The 25,092-nt window shown below is 40.2% G+C and overlaps 1 protein-coding gene across 1 annotated transcript; it reads left to right on the forward strand.

Moving 5' to 3' along the window:
- The first annotated feature begins 1 nt into the window (after window position 1).
- LOC147138161 (uncharacterized) lies at window positions 2-23,938 on the forward strand. Its single transcript, XM_086047540.1, has 27 exons — window positions 2-203; window positions 988-1,248; window positions 2,629-2,871; window positions 5,094-5,354; window positions 5,427-5,687; window positions 6,488-6,694; window positions 6,783-7,043; window positions 8,059-8,219; window positions 8,427-8,661; window positions 8,791-8,840; window positions 9,088-9,298; window positions 10,432-10,692; window positions 11,322-11,582; window positions 11,680-11,940; window positions 12,967-13,227; window positions 14,639-14,899; window positions 15,612-15,869; window positions 15,948-16,211; window positions 16,357-16,617; window positions 17,742-18,002; window positions 19,608-19,868; window positions 20,057-20,314; window positions 21,030-21,290; window positions 21,404-21,691; window positions 21,986-22,222; window positions 23,203-23,268; window positions 23,376-23,938. Exons 1-27 carry the CDS (start codon window positions 2-4, stop codon window positions 23,669-23,671), a joined length of 6,369 nt encoding a protein of 2,122 aa, XP_085903666.1. The 3' UTR covers window positions 23,672-23,938.
- Window positions 23,939-25,092: the final 1,154 nt, after the last annotated feature.

Below are 25,092 nucleotides of genomic sequence, written 5' to 3' on the forward strand. Positions count from 1 at the left end.
CATGTCATGGGACCATAGCAGTGGAAGTCAGATGTACCATGTGAAGGCCACAAGTACAACTGGCAAGGTGAACGAGTGCAGCAGCCATGAAACACAGTGTGATCTGACTGGCCTGAGCTGTGGGCAGATCTACACAGCTACTGTGACATCAGAGGACAGCTACTGTCACACCCAACCAAGTCAGAGTGTGACATTTAAGACTGGTATGTCATCACTTCTCAGTCCTACAGAATGTAATTCATACATCAGTGGCGGGTGGTGGATTTTGGACCTCGGCCTTCAGTGGGTGTTTAAGTGACCTAATCCACCTCTTCATAACACCATCTCGTCACAAAATAACATACAAAAAAACCCCAAAACGCTTTATTTGTCTGTGTGGTAAAGAAGAGACAGAGGCATTTCACGTATTTGAGGATGATTGGCATTATTACCAGAACTGGGCAACGCCTAACCACCACCGCGTTCTGTCCTCCATATTTAATCGACCGACGTGGTCCCGGTCCATCCCATCATCTGCAACAGCCAATCGGTGTCGCCGCTACTTTTGTAGCGATTCAAATTTTGAAGACTTCTTCCTTTACACAACCGTGCCATATTTTTGTGGTTCAATAAAAAGGTAATGCAGTAAAGTATATTGTAATTGGAGCCTCAAAACCAGATTCAGAATCATATCAAGTCAAATTTATTTCTACAGCCCTTGATCACAAAAAAGTGTCAAAAGGCTTCACGTGACACAATTGACAATTATTAACCACATCCCCCAGGAGGGCAAGGAGGTATTTGATTTTTACCAGATAAGCACCAGATATCAAAGCAAACTATATGCTAATTTCATGTGATAGCTTTTTTTTTCTAAAACCTAAACTGATCTGGTATTTTCCTGAAATTCCTTGACACTATATATCATGATTATTTAAATTACAGTTATCGTTTAGTGTTAATCAAATATCAATGCAATCCTTCAATACTTGTACTTGTTCTCACCAGTACCATGCACCCCTGCAAATATCTCCTCCATGGTGGACTGTGACGCCAACTCTCTGACTGTTTTTTGGTCTGAGAGCTCAGGGGCAGAAATGTACATCGCCACAATGCAAGACAGCAATGGTCAGAACACAACTTGCCAGGGTACAAACGGCTCCTGCAGTTTAGCGGCAATAGGCTGCGGCATGATCTACCACGTCTCTGTGGTCTCCTCTGATGCGTACTGCAGCAGCCCGCCTACTGATGTCATCTACACTTCCCCAGGTAAAATAATCCAGAGACTGACATTGGGGAACTCAAATTTTCTATATTTTTTTTAAATAAATGTACCCTTTATTTAAATTTTTGTTTTCATGTTTATTTTTGCTTATTATGAATGTGACTAGATTGTTTGGTAAAGGGTAGTGGTGCATCGGATCATCTTTGATCCGTACGGTTCAAGCACGACGGTTCGGACCGGGCACTATCCATGGAATGGTTGGTGGAAAAAAAATGTGCGCATTCACATTAAGGCAATGTGATTAGGTTGACAGCTGTTTTTTTTTTTTTTTTTAACTTCTTTTTCAATATTATGGACTTAGATTACTTTGTACTGCACTCTCCATGTTTAAAGGAGGGGATTCGCCATAAATTGCACTTTGACGTCTTCTTCATTATGAAAAAAAAAAAAACAATAAAACTTTGTCTTCATTCATTTTATATAACACTTCTGCTCATTAAATAATTTTAAGAAAGCATTCAGCTCAAAATGTCTGGCAGGAAACATTGTTATTTTATACACTGTACCACGTATAAATTAAGAATGTATCCTGCCTTATATTGCATTAAGTTGCGTACATTATTAAATCCTAAACGGCCATATTAGACATTAGGAGTTTATTTTTATTTTATTTTTTTATGGGCAAATGTGTTTTATAAAATAAATTAAGACAAATTTCTATTTATCTTTTTTTTTTTTTTTTTGCTGATCCGAAAAACGATCCAATCCGTGAATCAAAATCCGTTATCGATCCGAACCGTGACTTATGTGATCCGTTGCACCACTAATAAATGGTACACAAACGAAGTTGCAAAGACTATGATTCCGTTTAATTTCTTTTGATAAATGAATACGTTCATACATGGCGTAAGAGAAAACTGTTTATTTTATCATCACATTATCACTGCGTTAACCTCCATGTACAGCAGGGGTCACAAACCTTGAACCTGAGAGCTACCTCTTCTGTAGTGATTAATGCAAAGGGTTACTAGTTTGATAGTACACACTCCTGAAACAATAAATCTGCTCAAATTACCCTTTAATGTTACTAGTAATAATTAATGATGCTCATTTACCAGAAGACACTGATCATGTGAATGATTTCACACAGTAATGAGGAAACAGCTTAACATCAATAGGCAACTTCATTTTCTCTGCCAGTGTTTACATGTCCAAACAATCACTTCAACAATATTCCTCGAAAATCACAATGCCCCCGATCATCGGTGAGCTATTTTTAGAACAAGTTTGCGGGCTACTCATGTGGTCGTTGATGGCTGCCCTCTGTAGTAGAATATTTCAATATTGAATATTTGCATAGTGGACTGTATCCATGTCTGTAGTAGCTGTCATGCCTGTGTTTCTCTCAGTCCCTTGTCAACCAGCACATATTACGGCAGTGCTCGACTGCAACTTGCGGACGGCCACGGTGGACTGGTCTCCAAGTGACGGCGCTTTGTCTTACATGGTCAAGGCCACCACGCCTGGTGATCTTGTGACCTGTGAGGCCAACACCACCCACTGTGATCTTGGAATGCTGCTCTGTGGAGAAAGCTACTCCATATCTGTCATAGCCATGGGAAATACCTGCAGCAGCATCGCTAACATGACTGGGCTGTTGGTTACTGGTGAGCAATTTTCAGCACTGACTCGTCAAAATTATTCGATTTTTTCTTTCATGTTTTAAACATATTTTCAGTGAAAGGAAAGCCTTTCAGCCTTAAAAGGGAAGTCAACGCAAACATTTTTTTTTTCAAGAATATGCTCTATGCAAGCCCACTAGTTGAAACAGGGCATTCTGAAAAATATTGCGTTTGTTAATGCGTAGTGTTAATCTACTCGTTTTTAGCCATCTCTGGGGGTGGCCATTTTGTCTTCTGTCAACTGAAAATGACATCACAACTGCTCACAACGACCAATCACGGCTCAGATTCAGCAAACATGTCAGCCGTGGTTGGTCGTTGTGAGCAGTTGTGATGTCATTTTCAGTCGACAGAAGACTAAATGGCTGCTCCCAGAGATGGCTAAAAACAAGTGCATTTTGCTGCTTAATTTATATTCCACGAACACAAAATTAATCAGAATGCCGTGTTTCAACTAGTGGGCCTGCTGGGAACATATTCTTGAAAAAAATAGGTTTGGGTTAACTTCCGCTTTAAGCGTACTACCAACTTTTAATAAATAAAAATCAAAATGAGTTATGGATTATTTGAAAATCGATAACAATGGATGTTACTATTTATTACCAATCCCAAATTGTCTCTGTGTATCAATGTGTGCATATACAGTATACTATACACTAGTGCAACCAAAATCTGCATTCGCCATTTGTGTCAACGCAGTCCTTCTCAAAAAGTGGGGTGGGCCCTCCTGGTGAGATGCGGTGCGATGACAGGGATAGCACGTGTCACCTGAGGAACATGCTTTTTTTTGGGGCCATATGGTGGTCAATGGTGATGGGGTGGTACATTTGCTCGGGTTTAGTTCCCACTCAGTGATAGTGTCAGTGTGAGGGTGAATGGTTGTCTGTGGCTAAGAATATGTACCCTGTGACTGGCTAGCGAACATTCCAGGGTGTAGTCCATGTATAACCTGGAGTTAGCTGGGACAGGACCCATGTCCTCATGACTTTGAACAGTCTCAGCGGTATACAAAATGGATGGATAGATATCAAATGAATGAAAAATAAGTGAATTACACACAATTATTTACTGAGGCTTGCTGGACATCGCAAACTGGCATCACTACTTTTCTCACTTTCTCACTTGAGAATATCCCAATTTTTTAATCACTTCTTGTTTGTGTTTTATTTAGTACTTTTTGCAAGCCCTGAATTATAACTTTATTTCATTTTGTCGTCGGTGTGTTTGACAAATCTGCTAGTTGAGGGCCCCTTAGGAAGATACCCAAATTATGACCTGCCATTGCAGTGTCTACAAGGGTTGTACTGGCCTCACAGAACCTTTCTGCTAACTAGGTAGCTAAACACCTCAACACAATAAGTCACTGACGCCAGATTGGATTTAGACCTTCTCTTTATATGGCAGGTGTGAAACTGTAACAGATAAAGAATGAAAAATGAATCAATATACAATAGTCTATCATTCATAAAGAAAATGGCAGCACAGTCTGCAATGTAAATACTTAACTTCTTAAAGTAGAAATCAACCCAAACATGTTTTTTTCATGTTCTGTGCAAGACCACTAATTGAAACAAGGCATTCTGATAAATATTGCGTTTGTGGAATAAGAGTTAATCCATCCGTTTTGAGCCATCTCCGGGGGCGGCCATTTTGTCACTTCTGTTGACTGAAAATGACATCACAACTACCCAGGGCTCAGGTAACGACCAATCATGGCTAAGCTTTAGAAAACAGGTGAGCTGTGATTGGTCGTTCCCTGAACCCTTTAACTATTTCTAATTTGCAAGCTTGACTATCTAACATCAATCTATTATTAATTATTGGAAAAATTCTTACAGGGAATGTCGTTTTATGGACCTAAGCGTCAAACACAACTCAACAACTTCTTGCTTCGCGTACTGACTGTACTTAGTGTGGGCAGGAAGGTCTTTTTCTAGCGCAGATTTTTTTCACTCTCTCTTAAAGGTCACCATTAAAACAAAAGCTCAAAGGGAACTGGACCAAACAGTCTCGTAACTATAAACAACTGAAAAAATAATAACGGCCAAAACAAGGGTTTCTCCTTGTGTTGTTGATACGGATCAATATGATACGTATGATATGATACGGACCCCCTTCTAGCAACAAGCACAATAAAGTTCCATCTTGTGTCAATGATTCATTATATGTAATTTGCTCCCCCAAACCTCTGCCTTTCCTTGCCACAGAGCCATGTATCCCCAGTTACATTAGTACCTATTACAGTCCAACCATCGGCCAGGTTCTGTGGGGCTCTACCAGGGGCGCAGGTGACTACACCGTGGCTGGTGTGACAGAACACGGTCTGATGGTCTCCTGTAATACCAGCGATACTTCCTGCACCCTGTACAACATGGAGTGCAGTCAGATATACAATGTCAGTGTCACAGCAAACAATGTTGCATGCCAAGGAGTGTCCACCTCAACTGAAGACGTTATGATTAAGACAGGTGAGAACACAAACTTAATATTTTATTCTACTCAGTTTTTTTGTTTTCCATGACTCTTATTGTTCCTTTTAGAACCTTGCCCACCCACCAACGTTCAAGCCAAGGTAGACTGTCCAAACAACATGGGACGTGTGTCATGGGAGGCCAGTTTTGGAGCCGTTGGATACGAGGCACACCTCGCTGGATTTAATGGCCACTCTTTGTCCTGCTACACAGAAGAAACTTTCTGTAACATAGAAAGCCTCCACTGTGGAATTGTCTACTACACTAGTGTCTTTGCCATTGGAGAAACACTCAATAGCAGTCAGTCTACCACTGTGCATCTGGTCTCAGGTACAGAATGTAGACTGATGATTGTCTTGGTGTATTGTTAATATTTTGTACAAAGCTTTGAATGTTTGATTAATAATAATTAGTACCTAATGTCAGTGTTACATGATTACATGAGCACATGCAAGATAGTGTTCTTGAAGAATGCATTCTCCAGTGAAGTTGTACATTGATGCACAGCCCTGTGAAAAAGTCATGGGATTTGTTGTTTTGGTAGTGTTATAATAACTGGTTGGGCATTCTGTCTGACCGATGGACTGGTCCGTCTGTCCGTCATTGACGGATGCCCATTTTCCTGATGTTTTGAATTGAGCATATTCTTGTAAGTAACATTTTTGCATCAACCTAAACATATTTTTTTCAAGAATTCTATGCAAGCACACTAGTTGAAACAAGGCATTCTGAGAAATATTGCGTTTGTGGAATAAGAGTTAATCCACTCGTTTTTAGCCATCTCTGGATGCGGCCATTTTGTCACTTCTGTCGACTGAAAATTACATCACAACTACTCAGGGCTTAGGTAAGGACCAATCACATATTCTTGAAAAAAATATGTTTGGGTTGGAAAAAGTGGCACATGTTTGGTATCACCTACATTTATACTGCGCTTTTACGTGTCACACAAATAGATTATGTATTATGTGCAGTGAAATGTACTTTACCAAAAATATTCTTACACCAATTCAGGACAAAGTATGTACAACTGACAATGAACCAATATATGTTTTTATTATTTTTGTTGTATCCAGCCCCCTGTGCAGTCACAAATGTAATAACTTCCTTGAAGTGTCACAACAACACAGCTGAGGTGAGCTGGAGCTCAGCCAATGAAGTTGATTCCTACAAGGTGACTGCACTTTCAGCTGATGGCCACCAGGCTTCATGCGAGAGTAGTGAGAAACAATGTGATTTAACAGATCTTCAGTGTAGCCAGACTTTTAATATCAGTATCACATCCATCAATGACCACTGCCACACGGAAACACCTGTCGATGCCACCTTCAACACACGTAAGTCTTGCATATTACTCGACGGTGTTTTACAGATATTCGAACATATGTGTTTCTTCAAAACTAACTGACAATACTCCTTTTGCAGGTCCTTGTGAACCTATGCACGTGGGTGTGGACCTGCAGTGTGATACAAGTACAGTCAAAATGTACTGGGAGGAAAGAGAGGAAGTTGATATTTACATGGCTACTGCCACATCAAGCATCGGAACAACTCACCAGTGCAACTCCACCAACTCCAGCTGCAAGTTCTCTGACTTGGACTGTGGAGAAACATACACATTCAATATAACAGCATATAGCAACATGTGCTACAGTCAAAATAGCAGCATTGTTTATATTCAGACAGGTAATTAAGGGATTAGATCCAACTGATTTACTAAGTAAACCGATTTTTTTAACTAACTGATTGAGGAGTCAATGTTTCATTTTATGTTGCCAGTAACACTGATCAACGGGAAATTGAAATGCCTTTGTGTCCCTAAACATAATTTCACGCCGATCAAAAAAAAGTTGTTTTCTCTAGCATATCAGATTTTTTAGATATTTTTTAATTTAAGTTTGACCTATAAAAGCTTGTGCAATAACAATTTGACCATGTGTTGCAATTTATAGCTATGTTTCAGAAAGAAAATCCACCTGTTGCTGAACTTAACTTTTAAGGGCAAGTCAACCCCAAATTTTTCTCTACAAATAAATGTTCTATGCATCTTAACGAGTCAAAACAGCTAGCCACCACAGGAGGCGGCCATGTTGACACTTCCTGTCAGCTGAAAATGACCAATCGTGAAAACATTTGAGCCATGATTAGTCGTCTCCTGAGCCCTGAGCAACTGTGATGTCATTTTCCGTTGACAAAAAGTGGCAAAATGGCCGCCCCCTGAGTTGTTTACAAATGGGTAGATTTTACTGCTTAACTTATATTCCACAAACACAATATCAATCAGAATGCCATGATTAGACTAGTGATGCTGCATAGAACATTTGTTTGTAAAGATTTTGGGGGGGTTGACTTCTTTGTTAATTCATAAGTATTACTAAACATATTACTTTATTACATATTCTTCTTTTTCTTTACATTATTATTATTATTATTATTAATATTATTATTATTATCATTATGAAAACCTGATGTGCGAGAGAAAAAAATGAGGGCAGATTTTAAATCAGCCCAAAAAAAAATTCACATCGAAAAGTTTACTAACATCTCTGATTAAAAAGTTTATAAAATTTGTTGACCAGTGTAATTTGTCTGACCCTGGACATCAGGACCTCTATGTTACATTTGCTTATTCTGAAAATCAAATAATTACAGTATTTTTGGGACCTGGCATGTGACCTGCAATTTACTGCTTTTTCTTCAGAACCATGCAAGCCAACAGACCTGCAAGTTGAAGGGTCATGTGACAATGACACAGTGTCGGTGTATTGGTCGCCAGCAAAAGGTGCATCAGTGTACGTGGTGACGGCCACTGGAAACCTGGGATATGTCACATCTTTCCAAACTGACCAGCCAATAACAGAGGTTGAACTTCCTTGCGGACAACTGTTCACTTTTACTGTAAAATCTCAGGATGATCGATGTGATAGTGCTTTGAGCCAGCCGGCTGTATTTAGGACAGGTATGGGCTCCTCCATTTTTTCAGGAAATAACCAAGTTTACATTAATGGCTTCATTATAGAGCTGCAATGAATTCTCTTTTTAGGACCCTGTGTGCCCCAACATGTGCAGAGTTTTTCGCACTGTGAAGACAATATAGGCTTAGTTAGCTGGGCCGAGACAGACGGTGCAGAGTACTACTTGGCCATTGCAATAGGACAGAGTGGCCACTCCCACGTGTGTATGACGGTCAACACCAGCTGCACTTGGGACGACCTGCATTGTGGCGAACTCTACACAGTGCATGTCATCGCAGATGACGACATGTGCAACAGCATGCCAAGCAACAGCACTTCTATACAAATGGGTACACATTTAAAGATTTTAAAATGAGGAATTAAAGTTTAAATTAACACTCAAATGTGTGTGTTCACTATAACTGTGACCGTGTTTAAAAAAAAAAAACAATAATTTGTACGCTTTCTTTTTTCTGCAGCAAGCTGCATACCCCAGAATTTAAGTTCATCAATGAACTGTGCCACAAAGGTTATTATTTTGTCTTTATTATATTGTCGCTGTCCTCTGAAAAACACATATGTCCAATTTTGTATTTTTTTTTTAATTTTCACATTAATGGGATGTCTGTAACGCAGAAACTTAATTCATGTAAAAATAAAAAAAAATTACAAAATGAACATAAGTGTTTTTCATAAGACAGCGACAATATACACATTTTGGCTGTAGTGTTATGGATTTTTTATTATTTTACAATGGTGAATCTTTGTCGTCGCAGGTGACATCACTGACCTGGAATCCTGTTGAAACAGCAGATTACTACATCGTGACAGCCGGGACAAACAGTAGCCATGAAGTGCAGCTTAGCACCAACGACACCTGGACCTCATTCTTTGAGTTCCAGTGTGGTCAGATTTACTTTCTGACCGTGAAGGCAGTCGACTCAACATGCACCAGCCGCCCCAGCGAGCCGTCGGTGTTTAAGTCAGGTAGATTCTAGGAACTGGATGAAAGACTCATTTTGCGTATACAGTATATTTAAAGAAGAAATCAACCCAAAACATTTTTTTCAAGAATATTTTCCCAGCAGGCCCACTAGTTGCCTTCTGGTTAATATTATGTCGGTGGAATATGAGTTTAGCAGCAAAATCCACCCGTTTTTAGCCATCTCAGGGCTCAAAACGGCTCACAAAACATCTCACGGCTCAGCTTCAGACAACAGGTCAGCCATGATTGGTCGTTACCTGAGCCCTGAGCAGTTGTGATGTCCTTTTCAGTTGACAGAAGTGACAAAATGGCCGCATCCAGAGATGGCTAAAAATGAGTAGATTAAGTCTTATTCTACAAACGCAATATTTATCAAAATGTCTTGTTTCAACTAGTGGGCTTGCTATATTACTGTATTCTTGGAAAAAATATGTTTGGGTTGCCTCCCACTTTAAGTAACCTTATATCAGCAATGTAGAATCTCTGGGTCTCATTCAAGAACATCCTAGATTGCAAATGTGTCTCACAAAGTTGTAATTGTGTGGGATGATGTAATACAATTCTTACATCTGTGATGTAAAATAAGACTGTGTGTAGAAAAAAAAATCTGAAGCTGCATTTAAGGGTGGGAGAAGACTGACTATACATATGTGGCCGAGAGTTCTAAATTGATTTCTGGGCCAGATACTTCACTCAACAACTGGCCCACATCTTGTTTGTCAGATTCAAGGCAGTGCCTCCTTTGCCAGTCCTGGGCCATGATGTATGCCAGTGCCGACTAAATGCCATCTATGTCAGCTTCATGCCAGATCTGGCCCAAATGCCTTTGGGAAGAAACTCTCCAAAACACAAAACGTTTTAAAGGTCTAACACTGAATGTCAATTGATGATGAAAATGTTCACTTTTCCAGTAATACAGTGAGTGGAGCATCAATAATTGATCATTTTCTTGGCAGTTGTTTTCTCCGAAATATGCAATTTTCAAGCACTGAAGCATGTAAATTAAAATGAATTGCTTCCAAAATTTTCATGGACTTAATGTTTATGCTCATATTATTTTACGCTTGATTGCAAGTTATGGTATTTCCAAAAATGTCAAACATTTACCACATTGATCTTTTTTTTCCCCTCAAAGAGCCTTGTCAACCCACTGGAATCATCAGCTTCATGAACTTTGAGTCATACATCGCTGCAGTATCATGGACCGGCTCAGCGAGTGCTGACTTGTACACAACAACCATAAGAGCAGAAGATGGTCAATCACAAATTTGCCGATCTGAAAGTGTGCAGTGTGACATGCCAGACATTCCTTGTGGTCAGAATTACACAGTGACAGTTGTCGCCTCCAATGAGAATTGTTCCTCTGAACCCAGTGAGGAGGGCACATTCAAGTCAGGTGAGGGGTTTTTTTGTGTTTTTATTTTATTTTTTCCATACGTGTATGACGTGATTATACTTATCGATAAACATTTTTGCAATGGCCACATTTTTTAATCTTAACCGATTTTGGAAATATGAGATGAACAAGATGGCACACCCCTACATTATCATAGCTGCAGTGACAACCCCAAGGCTACTCCCCCTCACCCAGTGTCTGTTGTAATGAAGCAAGGTGCCACAAGGCATATAGATTATTGTAAACACAAACAAGTTGTATCAAAGATTCTGTGGATCCGCTAACCTCCGCTAACCAAACATCAGGCCCAACGTTTTTCTGAATACCGTAAAATCCCGTGCATAGTATGCATTTTATTCCCCCCAAAAATGATCCCAAATAATCAGGGGTATTATGACACACACAAAAAAATCAACTTGTTTAGATGTTTACCAGTGCCTTGGGTACCTAGGCGCCACGGCAACAATAGTTAATGCGTCACGCTGCTAACTAACATATTTTAAAGGAGAATTATTCTACGTGAAGCTATTCCTTTAGTAGGCATCTTGATCATAGTTCTTTTCCTGTGATATCACTATTCAGTGCATGCGATGTGATATTTCCAAAACACCCTCTGCTCTCGTCTGTAGTGCCGTGTGTTCCGACTGATGTGGACGTGCAGCTCGACTGTGCAACCAATGAGGCTGTTGTTACCTGGAACGCAAGCAGGGGGGCGCTGTCGTACAAAGTGACAGCTCATAGCACACAGTTGACTCAGTCTGACTGTGAGAGTACTGAACCGACTTGCACCTTGACCAACTTGACCTGTGGCCAGTCCTTCTTTGTCCAGGTGGTGGCACATAATGACATCTCCTCCAGTTTGCCTAGCCCCCCTACGGAGTTCAAATCTGGTACAACAAAATGCTGTTTTTATACTGTCATTATACGTGCACTAAGTTGCATAGTACAAATACTTTTGGAGTTTTTTTTGTCCCCTTTGTGTCTTAGTTCCCTGCACACCCAACATGAGCTCAGTGGTTGTGGACTGCTTCACCAACTCTGCCTCATTGGACTGGGCGGTCGCTGAGGGTGCCTTGACGTACACGGCAAGAGCCCAGTCTTCTACCGGCCATGTGTCTACCTGCACATCGAATTACACCTACTGTGAAATGCCGCATCTACAATGTGGCCAGACATACAATGTTGTCGCTATTGCATCACACGAGAAGTGTGACAGCCCCCCTGGCACCAGCTTACTGGTTGAATCAGGTAAGCATTAACCCTACTACGATGTATTTAAATGCACATATGAGAAATTCATAAATTCAAAAAAAAAATCTGTGATGTGTGTTGAACAGTGGAATTAAAAACCAAAACCCCACTCACTAGCCCAATAATGCCGCTGGATTAAAAAAGAATCCTGACATTTCTGTCATTGATTTTGCACTGCATGATGGTGGTGATAACAAACATTCCAAAGTTGGTGTACACCATTTTTTTTTTTTCACCGTTGCACCATCTGCTGGAACTCGTGGGTGACTGCTCCTCTTTGCCCAATGTTGGCAGAATGTAACCATGAAAAGTAAAAATGATTCTTTTGACCGACACGATTTTTTCATTTCATCGATATAGAAAACAATGACCAATGGACGCCCATGGGTTATACTGGCCCAATTTTTCAAATGAAAAGAAAACATTAGAAAAGCATAGGGGGAAAAACAGCACCAGACTAAGCTCCTGTCAGGGGAGCACCATATGAGAATCCAAACAGGAGGAAGGAGTAAGATTAGGAAAATTGGCAACTTTTTTGTGGGGAAAATCTCTAACCTGTAAGTAACGATAAAATGTATTATTGGTCAGGCCAAACTTTTGGGATAGCTGTTCAAAGCTAGCAAAGGTATATCGATATATAGATCATCAATGTTATGAATAGCCTTATCATAACAGGTTTTGAAGCCATTATCCACCAAGGATGGCTGAAAATGGTGATTGTGTATAATTGGGGAACGAAAAGAAACACTACTGAATAACCATATATTTTTTGAACTGGTACACAATACGTAAGGACTGAGTTACAGTTATAACTGTAACTTAGTCCTTATGTTTTGTGTTTTATGTGTTCCTGGCTTCAGACTTACTGGAGGCATCTTGACGGATGTATCTTATTCACCTGAAACCCAAAACACATCCAACACCAAATGATTTCAGTGAACCTCTTCCTCATCCATACTGTTATTTTCACACAGAATTGCCTTACTGTATTTATAACCTACTCACTTTTTTTTTACTCGCCAGTACCTTGTCCTCCTGAGAGAGTGGAAAGTCTTCTGCACTGCTCTACAAACACGGTCCAGGTAGAATGGCAGGCCAGCATGGGGGCTGATACCTACGTGGTCCAAGCGGTCAGCGTGGAAGGACAGGAATCTGTCTGCGAGACAGGGACACCGTCTTGCATTCTCTCAGATCTCATGTGCGGCTTCACCTACAATATCAGTGTGATCGCCTTAAACAGTGTGTGTAATGTGTCACAAAGTGACACAACACAGCTAAGAGCAGGTATGCAAAGGCGAGCCTAATAGAGCTATGACCCAGATTTATTTTAGTGACAATATTGAATGTCAGTTATAACAAAGTCCATTGGCTGTTTCATAAGGGTGATGGAGGAGTTTTTTGTCCGATCTCGATCCAAACGGAATATTGTTAAACATCCCATCCAGTGTCATACAATCTTTAGGGATGACCAAACTACATGCTGTCTTTTTGTGGCCGACCGCATGTACTAAAATTACGTTTTGACGTGAGTTGTGTCATTTGTCTATATTGTACTACTTACTTTCTATAGCCTACTGGTTGGCAAGGCAGGAGAAGAGAAGAAGTTTATCTCTCACGTCCTTGTTTTCCACTAATCGTACATCGTTCGATAAGATGCACCTCATTGTGCGGACTGCAGCGCTGACTACTACTACTATAATAATAATGTACATAATATATTATAATACTGTACATTGTTTTTACGTAGTGCTTTGATAGATTTGCAAAAACACAAAGAAACTACTTACAACTGAAATTGTCAGAATATTTTGTAATCACAACACTTCACTTCCTGCTGTCAAGGCTGTCTTAACACAGATTTCTTTTGTTTTGATTCTGAATGTGGAAATGTAATGCTGCTGCTCAGTACAGGGGCAGATGTATTCTAGTGGGATACAGGGCTGCAGGACACCCCAAAATCCTGAAAAATCCCTCTTTTTGCTTCATCGCCTAGTTTATGCTAAATACATATGATCGATAGACTTTACACAATCAGGATTTTTGGGGTTGATCACCGATCAGCAAATTATCAAATAAAAAAAAACACTGATCCAACCACAAGATGCAGCAATATTTAAATGACTTGTTTATTTCCCGCACATACTTGTGTTTACTGTTTACTGAGAATCAACAAAAGTATTCTCAAGCATTTTTGCCTCCGTTTAACAATATTTGCCATACGTTGATCGGTTGTGCCAAAATCTGTCAGTGGCGGCCAAAATTCATTTGTGGCAGCCTGCCATAGGTGAATGTATATATGGGAAACACTGCAGCTGTAATGTCGAAATTTGCGCGTCCGATCAGTTGCGTAATTCATCAGACTGGCGAGTATGACATTAAAGCCCAACACAAAATTAACAAATTATGCTAAATATCAGCCAATCCGAAACAACTGATCAGATCGGTGAAATGTCAAATAATATACAGTATAAAAACAATGTATAATTGCCTAGGATATCTTAACCTACACCGATGGATTATTTGTTGGATGTTATTTCAAAGTAGTCCTTGCGACCTTCAAATTTTCTTTTATGTGGCCCACTGAAGTAAAAGTTTGAACACCCTTGTCTTCAGTATATCATGCATACTATTTTACCTCTAGGTTTTCTGTTTGCATTAAATATTGATGTGTGTCTATGTGTGTGTATGTGTCCAGTGCCCTGTACTCCACAACAGGTTGAGGCTCGGGTGCTTTGTGAGTCTGGCTCTGTGGCAGTATCCTGGGAACCCAGTGTGGGAGCGCTATCCTACACAACAGTGGCCCAAGGCAACAGTGGCTATGCATACTCATGCAACAGCAGTGAGACAACATGCCTGTTCAATGATTTGATGTGTGGTCTCAACTACGCCATCACTGTTAGTGCCACTGATGAAACATGTACCAGCACTGCAAGTGCTGCCGTACAACTCAACACAGGTATTAAGCACTTTATTTTGCCTGCATGGCCTTGAATTGACTGTTATGAACAAACGACCTCATTCACTTACGTGTTTTATTAGATTAAAAATAATGATAATAATAATTGAATTTTGAAAGGATTTTAAACCATAGAAATGTTTGCACTTGTGTGTTTAAAATGGAAGTCAACCCAAACATTTTTTTTCCAAGAATATGTTCTATGCAGGCGCACTAGTTGAAACAAGGCATTCTGATTAATTTTGCATTTGTGGAATATGAGTTAAGCAGCAAAATCCACCCGGTTTTAGCCATCTCTGGGGGCGGCCATTTTGTCACTTCTGTTGACTGAAAATGACATCACAACTGCTCTGGGCTCAGGTAACGACCAATCACAGCTCAGCTTCCGAAAACAGGTCAGCCGTGATTGGTCGTTACCTGAGCCCTGAACAGTTGTGATGTCATTTTCAGTTTAGGGAAGTGACAAAATGGCCGCCCCCAGAGAGTGCTAAGACGGGTGGATTAACTCTTATTCCACAAATGCAATATTTATCAAAATGCCTTGTTTCAACTAGTGGGCTAGCACAGAACATACTCTTGAAAAAATATATTTGGGTTGACTTCCACTTTAAGAACATATAAGAAATGTTAAATGAAGCCCAAAATTCATTGTAATATTTTGGCAGGCTAATGTAATATTAATTCTACTTACTTCATTCCCACCTGTGTGTAGTGCCCTGCGTGCCACAGATGGTAAAAGCAGAGATGTTGTGCAGTGACAACACAGGTGCCGTGTCTTGGGAAGGAGGGGAAGGTGTGTCCTCCTACGCGCTACAAGCGTTTGGACCCACAGGTCATAAGATTGAATGTAACAACACGGAGCCCAGTTGTCAGCTACCCAACATGCACTGTGGGCAGCTCTACAACCTGACCGTGACAGCTCAGGATGGACGCTGTGATAAGAGTCACGCCTACGTCAACCTGCAGTCAGGTAACTGTCAACAAAATGATGTTGTGTTGAAATGTTGCACGATTACAGTAATTGAGATGTGTCTCATCTCTCTTCTAGTACCTTGCAGGCCAACCAATGTTAAAGCTTCTCAGCAGTGCCTCTCACACTCTGTCGCTGTGACATGGGAGCCGGCTGGTGGCGCGCTCTCCTACCTTGTAGTGGGTGTCACTTCAGATGAAAGCCACCAAACTGAGTGTACAACCACTTTGACTTATTGCGATTTGAGCGAGCTGCGGTGTGGACAGACCTATAATGTGAGCGTGTTTGGCCGAGATGAGTCCTGTTCCGGTGTGGAGAGCGAAACAACATTTGTTCAGACAGGTACTGTGAGGAAAAGCAAAGGCAGAATTATAGTACCAGAGTGCGTGATTCCAACTGTACTGTATGTCAATAAATGACTGTAAATGACATGATATTATATTGACATGCATCTGCTTTTGGTTACGTCTTGCTCATCATCCCACAGCTCCTTGTCCACCTCAGGATGTGACCGTTGATGCACTTTGTGATGAGGGTGCCATATCTGTGTCCTGGTCCCACAAACCAGATGCTCATTACTTCCATGTAGTGGCAGTGAGCCACAGTGGGTCAAGACTGTACTGTAATACGAGTGCCACAGCCTGCACTTTTGAGAATCTGCCATGCGGCGAGAGCTACAATGTCACAGTTGCATCTGTAACAATTGACTGTGAGGGCGAGCCCAGCCCTGCTGTAGAGATATATACAGGTAAAACTCAGAGATCATTTCAATATGTTGATGAGATACTGCATATTTACTGTTTGCTGCCTAATAGACTTCTACTAAATGTAACAACAACAGATGTAAACATATGATGTGTTGAGGAGCGTCCTATGTGGACCATATTAAATGTTTTCTCACATATACTTCTGTAAATGTAGTCAATAAGACAACGTCACCATGTTTCTTTTGCAGCAGTACATCTGTGCCATTATTATTCGTAGACAAAGCTGGGTATTTTACAAAAAAATTGCGGTACGTTTATCGCCTTCCGCCTACAGTACCCTTCCGCCGATAAACATTAAATCTTTAATCGCTGGGCGATATTTGAAACGAAAGACTAACAGCCTTACCGCGGCCGGATTAAATGCGTCTCCTTTTAGCACCTTCCAGGACCCTGTCGTCGTTGACAGGAGATGACACTTGTTTTTCAAATCACTTTAAGTCATGAACCGTTTAAGATAGCAATGTAATTTCAACGGATTATGAAAGCAGAGAAGCTTTCTGTCCATACCACATATATTACTGTGGCTGAAATATTTTTTATTTGCGGGGGCGGGGGAAGCCGCGCATCTTAGTGGGAAGTGACGAAGATAACATGCTTTTCATACCACCATTAATTCATGAACCGCTTGTGCTAGCAATGTAATTCCAATGGATTCTGAAAGCAGAGAAGCGGAGTTTTGCATATATGCCACGTGGGGCTGGGGGCGGGGCACGAAAATAGATGTTTAGATACAGTAAATGGGGAAAAATGGGTTTCCACGCTTCCACGCTTAGTCCACGCTTAGTCTGACTATTTTTTTTTTAAGTTTCCGATCTATCGTTTATCGCCTACAAAATGGGTGTCCGTCATAGGCGGACTGGTCCATCACATTGGCAGTTTGCCCAGCTCTGTTCATAGATGTTATTGTCAAAGTTGCTGGACCCGCACCCTTTAACAGTGGAAGAAATCAACATAACCTACGTTTATAGTACAAAAACAGCTCATACCCTGCATCTAATGCCTACTATACAGTATGTCATTCTTTCTGACTAAAACTGTATATTTCTTATCGTGTACAGTATTTTCATGGCAACAATTCCGATTGTGAATGACCATTTCTTTGTAGCTCCATGTACACCCACCAACATACATACACATCTGGACTGTGTAACCAATTCCGCCTGGATGACATGGGACGCCTCTGAAGGAGCTCTCGGTTACTTAGTGTTGGCTCAAGGTAGCGGAGGTCACAACTCCACCTGCGCTTCCATGTCCTCCCCATGCAATGTTCCAGATCTGAAATGTGGGATGCAGTACACCTTCCACGTGACTGCTGTCAACACACACTGCCACAGCAATCACAGCTCCACCTTTGATCTAGAGACAGGTATGTGAAAACTATTGATGTCACAGTACAAAATGACATTTCACTGTATAAAATACATTTGTTTAACACTCTAAAACTCAATCCTAAAATGATGTTCTTAAGCCCGTAAGGGTTTGAAAGAATGTATCACTAAGGAATTGAAAAAATATATAAATATATGTAGTATGTTATAATAGGGATATAATGGTGGCCTACAAGTGAGCATGGATTTTTTTTCGTTTTTTTAAGTACATAGTTTGCTTCATCCCATATTTCAAAAAAAATTGCGTTGCAGGGCTCAGGTAATGACCAATCACGGCTGAGCCGTGTTTGGTCGTTCACAAATGGCCCCCTGAGATGGCTAAAAACGGGTGGATTTTGCTGCTTAACTCATATTGCACGAACACACTATTAATCAGAATGCCGTGTTTCAACTAGTGGGCCTGCTGGGAACATATTCTTGAAAAAAATATATTTGGGTTGATTTCTTCTTTAAGGAAATTGTAGCTGTCATGCTGACATCGCCACATATCTAATTATGCCTTTGCACTAAGCTGCAGTGGCCGTGTGAATGTGCATCTAGGCCACAACAACGTCTCATATCGTCTGTCAGAAACAAACAGGTGAATAAATCCTGACTCAAATGTTATACCTCTGTTGCACCAATGCACTATACTAGACTATACTAGCTAGTGTGAAAGCAGCTATGGTATCACCGGGTTATACTGGGTCTTTTCCCCTGGGCATCTGCCCCCGACGCTTCACACAGGTGGTGTGCAAATTAGCCACGCCATGGGCACTTAAACACCCCCACGCCATCACAGATGCTGGTTTGTGAACTTTGTGTTGATAACGGGATACGACAGCCACTATTTCCATAAACAGTCGTGAAATTGATGAAATATGAAATGTGGACTCGTCAGACCACAGCTCATGTTTTCCACTTTGCGTCAATCTCAGATGAGCTTGGCACAGAGTAGCTGTGTTTCCCCATTGTTGATGCTGATTTTTAATTTGCATGGTAGTTGTAACTTGCGTTTGTTGATGTAGTGATGAACTGTGTTAACTGACAGTGGTTCTCTGAAGTGTTCCTGAGCCCACATGGCTATAGTATTTTCCCAATGGTGCCATTTTTTTAATACTGTGGGATTGAAGGTCAGGGGCATTCAATGTTGGTTTTCGGCCATGTGCAGAGATTTCTCCAGATTCTCTGAATCTTTTGATGATGTTATGGACCGTAGATAATTAAATCCCTAAATTCCACATTGACATTTGTAGAATACCTTCAGTGTACTAGAACAACTACATGTTACTAGTGAGGCAAAACTGTTGACTTTTGTGCACTGCTAGTACTACTACAGAGACGGTAGAGAAACGCTCCACTGACAGTTGAAGAGTTTGGTTGAATGAAACGAGCAGAACCAGATCAGCACTGCGCCTTCCTCTTCAGCTACCATTCTTGTGCAAATATTTTGCTTCGCTTGAGGCAAAGTTGAATTGACAAAAATAATTTGCTTTGTAAAGTGAGGCCTTTTAAAAACGTGGACAAATAATCATTTACACAAAATCACTCCAACTGTTTGTTTGCAAACTTTTCGGACATATCTTATGTGTTGTGTCCTGCAGGTCCTTGTGCCCTAACATCAATCAACACAGTGACACAATGCAACAGCGACAGCATCCTTGTCGAATGGGAGATGTCAAACGAGACGCCGTTTTACATAGTCACCGCCGAAGGCAACGACCAATCCATGATTTCCTGTAACAGCACCTCTAGTTCTTGTGAACTCCAGGATGCCCGCTGTGACATGCATTACAGCATCATTGTATCAGCTTCTTCTGATAAGTGCAGCAGCATTAGAAGTCCACCCACAAGGATCAAAACAAGTACAGTATATATAATTGTCACCACTATACTGTAATCCCTTTTCCCCCGTCAGAAGCATTTTTTTTTTTTTTAAATGTATATTTCTGTGCAGCATTTTATTTCAACGGCGGAATTTGGCAAAACTACTCTGAACAATACGTGCAAGTTACACCAGTTGATGTCAATGTAATTTGGTCTTTTTATTTAGTTCCCTGCGCGCCCAACAATGTAACTGTGATGTCATCTTGCGAGGACAACGGAGCCATAGTGACATGGGCCCACTCACCTGTGGCTACATCATACCTGATGACAGCTATAGCTAAAGATGGACATGATGCAAACTGCAACACCTCCGTGAATAACTGCACCCTCGCTGATCTACACTGCGGCCAGTCATACAGCCTGAGCGTCATTGCCAGGGGAGATAACTGCACCAGTGAACCTACCACTGCATCTTTCACAACAGGTGATCAAATAGGCAAATCTTTTATTTCTAAAGACTGTTTGAGGCTCGAGACATCTGTATTACTGTGACATAGCCAAATAAGACAATGTGAAAATGTACTTCCAGAATGTTTTGTGTAAATTTATCTGTTAAAGGGGAAGTCAGCCCAACAAATTTGTGACAAAATGGCCGCTTCCTGAGATGGCTAAAAACAGGTGGATATTGCTGCTTAACTCATATTCCACAAATGTAATATTAATCAGAATGCCATTTTTAGACTAGTGGAGACAGAACATATTCTTGTCAAGAATTTTTTGGGGTTGACTTCCCCCTTTAACTCATTCACTACCAAAGACAAATTTGTCTTTTCACAGTCCAGCCATTCAATCCCAGGAACTTATTTATATATTTTTTTCTATTTTTTTTTTTCAAATTCAAAGGATCTGAAAATGTCTGGCAGTGGATGAGTTAAAAACATTGATAAAAGAAAAAAATTAACTTTTACTGTCCCATGCTCAAAGAGTCCCAAAACAAGACAGGTGCAAAAAATATAAAATAGATCGCTACATATGAGATTCTACTTCTTGTTCTTCTTTGTTTTTTACATACAGTAGCATTTGACAACCAATACTATATTCCGGCAGCATATCACAGAGAGTGCGTATTAAGTTGTTTTTTCTAGTCTCACCAAGTGCTTGTAAAGCATTTATTGCATATGTGTCTTTTTCCTTTGCAGTGCCTTGTTCACCTTCTAACCTTACAGTGGATTTTGAATGTGACGATAATGCAGCCATGCTTACATGGACCTCCGCTGAGAGTGCTGTGAAGTATTATGGCTGTGCCCAGACTATGGATGGAGAAACCCTTTACTGTGACACTTCCAACAATTCCTGCACTATCAAAGGACTGCAATGTGGTGGCATGTACAATTTCTCAGTCCAAGCCTCTGACGGCTTTTGCAACAGTTCGTTAAGTGCACCTGTAGAGAAAGGAGCAGGTGATACCTCCATCTGTATACAGTAGATGCATAAATCATGCAGAAGCAATTCTAAAATGCACTTTAACTCGAATGACTGCGACTAACTCATTTATTTGTCCTTCCTTCTTGAGCTCCCTGCGCTCCCATTGCTCTTGATGTTAGGTTACAGAAAATAGAACAAAATCACTGGCTCATGACCTCATGGGAAACAGTCAACTGTTCGGATGTCCAGTACCTAGTGGATATATCCGGCCGGATCCAAGACGACCCGCAAGCCCTGATGAGTCTCTCTTCTTATTGGCTATACGTGCCATACTTTGAGACCTTGATGCCTTGCAGCACACCGTACAACCTCACAGTTCGCTCAAGAAACTCTGTTGGAACCAGTGAGCCTTCTCGTGCTTTTACAGGAGTCACAGGTAATACTCTACACTGCGTGGGGACACAGGATACAGGATAGACTGTAATTTTGTTCAACTGTTAGTTTACCTGTGTAGCAGACTCTTTTATTTACATAGTGCCAAATCACAACAAAAATCATCTCAGGGCCTTTTCATATGGTTTACAACAGGCGGTGGGAATCGTAAACTTCTGGGCGAAAATTAAATCCATATCATTTTTGTATCGCTTGTATGAAATGTTCCCGTCATCGAGATGGCAAAATTTAAAACTCAGTAAGAAGCGCGGGTGTCATATCATGCTGTATTTTCCAGTGCCATGCGCGCCGATGAATGTACAATACAGTGGCAGCGGTCAGTCTGCTGCGCTTTCCTGGGAGGCGTCAGTGCTCGCCACAGGATACAACGTCTACGATGTCTCCGGGGAAGCGGGCGTCGTGCTCTGCACCACTGCCGGCCTCTCTTGTCAGTTGGCCAACATCAGTCCTGGTGCCACTGAGGTGACGGCAAGCAATGCTGCCGGAGAGAGCATGCCGAGTAGAATTGTTACAGGTTAGATGTTGCTTCTGTTTGATGTGGCTTTTTCCTTTGTAAAAAAAATTAAATAATAGTAATTCAAACTCTAACGGTGGTTTATTAAACAATAAATCAAGTTTTATTTACTTTGATGTATTTTTCTGCGCAATTATGGAGGATGTTATATGATGTCCTGTTGAACTTCCAACTAAAATGTTACCCAAATACTTTTTCAGCCAGAAATGCGTATGATGGTGTTGAATGAAATACAGATGATAACCTTAATTCATAAATGCTTATACACGTGGTTCAACAAAGGTCAAATGATTCCCACATTTCTATATGTAAACACAACATTTGCACTTTTCGCTACAAAAATTGTGTGGGGATTCTGTGAGTAAACCAAATCTGATTCATGTAAATAATTAAATGAGGGCTACTGTTTTTGATAATAGCAGCTCCTCAACAGAGGCATTGAGAGTATGCATGTTTCTGGAGTAAACCAGCCCCCTACGCTTTATTGTGAGTACAAAAATGGACCTTGAACTTGTTTTGGGACTTTTATTTTAATTGGAACACACAAAATGCCAAACGTATGAACAGAAATGAACTTTAATTCATTCATTAATTAACTTTAAAGAAGAAGTCAACCCAAACATTTTTTTTTCAAGAATATATTCTACATATGTTCATCACCAGACAACTGCCTCACACTTTCACACGGCTGTGATGAGTTGTGGGTCCATCTTGAAAAGTGTGTTGAGATATATTGACCACTTGAGGAGAGTTGCGCTCGACAGTTGACAGTACTGTAATCCACAGAAATGTTCCTGTGGATTACAGTAAACACACAAAGTTAATATGGAACATTATTTGGAGAACGCACAGTTCTTGTGAAGTGTCACATGCTGCATGCTACAGCAGACGAATGCCTTTTTTTTTAAATTAATTAAATATCAAAATTGAATTTCACCGTTGTTCCTCAGAGTTTTAATAAGTGCTCTTACTATTCCCAGGTCCAGTAGGAGCACGCAGGAAAAGAGATTTGCGTGCTTCACTGATCCATGCCAACATTGACAAAGGTTAATAATTGTTTATAATATTAAAAATATAAATAAATAACGTGTGAATTTATAAATAAAATTTGATTTTAAAGCTCTCAATCATCTTTATTCCTCTCAACTTTCAGCTCTGGAAATCCCAACCATTCTAAATGTAACATTAAATGGAACATCAATATACACAAGGTGGACAACAGTAAAAGATGCAACTGAGTATACGGTCATCATCATGGTGGAGGAACAGAGAGAGCAGCATTACCAACCCCGAGTAAGAATCGTGGAGGGAAATTTTTACACAGAGACTGACCTCAAGCCTGGGACCACCTATTGCATTAGACTGGCAGCCAGAACCCCCATCAGCCAAAGCGACTACAGCAGGCCAAAGTGCAAAACCACTGGTGTTTTGTTCAATAATAAATTATGATCGAACATGCAGAGAACCTTTATCAAGTATGCTTGATACATTTTTTTCCCCTGTAATTGTTTGTGGTGGTTCACAGCTTCGGCTATGTACTGTGCATTCTCATTATTGTGCCTTGTATGTGGAATCATTAATATCACTGAATTATGTCTTTACATGACATATGATATTTACACGTACTTGAATAAATAGCTGGCTATATTATATAAGACCATGCAGTATATTTGCGGATGAATGTATAATATGAACACATCGATACCCGTTTTTTAATGACCCCAGAAAAATCATTATTACATGTACTACTGTCAGGTTATACTCAGACATGCACATACGCGGTGCGAGGGCCAATTTCAATGTACACACTGCCCTCCATATTTATTAGCACCCTTAAGATGTTTTCTTTGTCTTCTAATAAATTCATTTTTTGTCTAATTAATATACGTCCAAAAACTTTGTTTTTCTTTGAAGAGAGAAATCCAACCTATAATTAATAGTGGACTACCATTGCCAACTACTACAGCAATCAGAATGACAAAAGGTGTTTAGTTTGATTGTTTTTGTGTGAATATTTTTGTCAAAATATGACTGTGTTCGTCCTTAAAAAGGCTCTTCTCCAAAATTATATGTATGATAAAAAAAATTGAGAGGTGGAAATTAGTTGGCTACCATTGCCATGTACTACAACAATCAGAATGAGAAAAGGTGTTTTACTTGATTTTTGGTGAATATTATTGTCAATGTCTATGTTTAATTCCTGACCTTAAAGATGGCGGAATTGCCTTAACAGACAAGAAATGTATCAACAAACATATGCGAGGTGTGCTTCAAAGTAAAAGTAGGATCTTGCCTAGGGGCAAATTTTGGGGGGGATTCACAATTTGAAGATATCAACTGGAGTGTGGTTATGCCCCTTTAAATTCTGTATCTCGAATAAGTGTAAAGAAATTAATTTCAAAATTTTACACAATATTTATCCTAGTAATGTCCTTATTTCCAATTTGGTGATATAGACATGATATGTTCCTTTTGCAAATTGGATCCTGAAACCACAATTCATTTATTTTGTCACTGTCCAGTTACATCTAAATTTTGGAGTGATGTAAGTAACTTTATGCTCACTAAAATTGGCAAATGTATAGAGATTAAACCCAAGGTTATCATATCTGGTTTTGAATATGAAAATGTATCAATTAGTTATGTGATGAATATTATTTTACTTTTAGGGAAATTCCACATTCATAAGGTAAAATGTAATAATTTCTCTCCACTTCGTACTGTTTTTCTGTTCGTATGTAGACAGACAAGTCTACATACGTTGTGACACTTATCTGAAACCTTTGCTGTTACCCCTGAACAAATTGCGAACGTGTTGTAAAGTTAAAAAAAATAAATAAAAATGTCTATGTTTCCGCTTTGAAGACCCC

Source organism: Filicampus tigris, chromosome 12, assembly GCF_054856515.1.
Source record: "Filicampus tigris isolate MCC_2025a chromosome 12, RoL_Ftig_1.0, whole genome shotgun sequence".
Lineage (NCBI taxonomy): Eukaryota > Metazoa > Chordata > Actinopteri > Syngnathiformes > Syngnathidae > Filicampus > Filicampus tigris.

Excerpts from the sequence above, each read along its gene's own strand:
- LOC147138161 (XM_086047540.1), top strand. The coding sequence starts at position 2 with ATGTCATGGGACCATAGCAGTGGAAGTCAGATGTACCATGTGAAGGCC. Across the intron at positions 8,662-8,790 it reads CAGCACTTCTATACAAATGG|CAAGCTGCATACCCCAGAAT; the intron begins GTACACATTTAA and ends TTTTTTCTGCAG. Across the intron at positions 21,291-21,403 it reads ACCTGTAGAGAAAGGAGCAG|CTCCCTGCGCTCCCATTGCT; the intron begins GTGATACCTCCA and ends TTCCTTCTTGAG.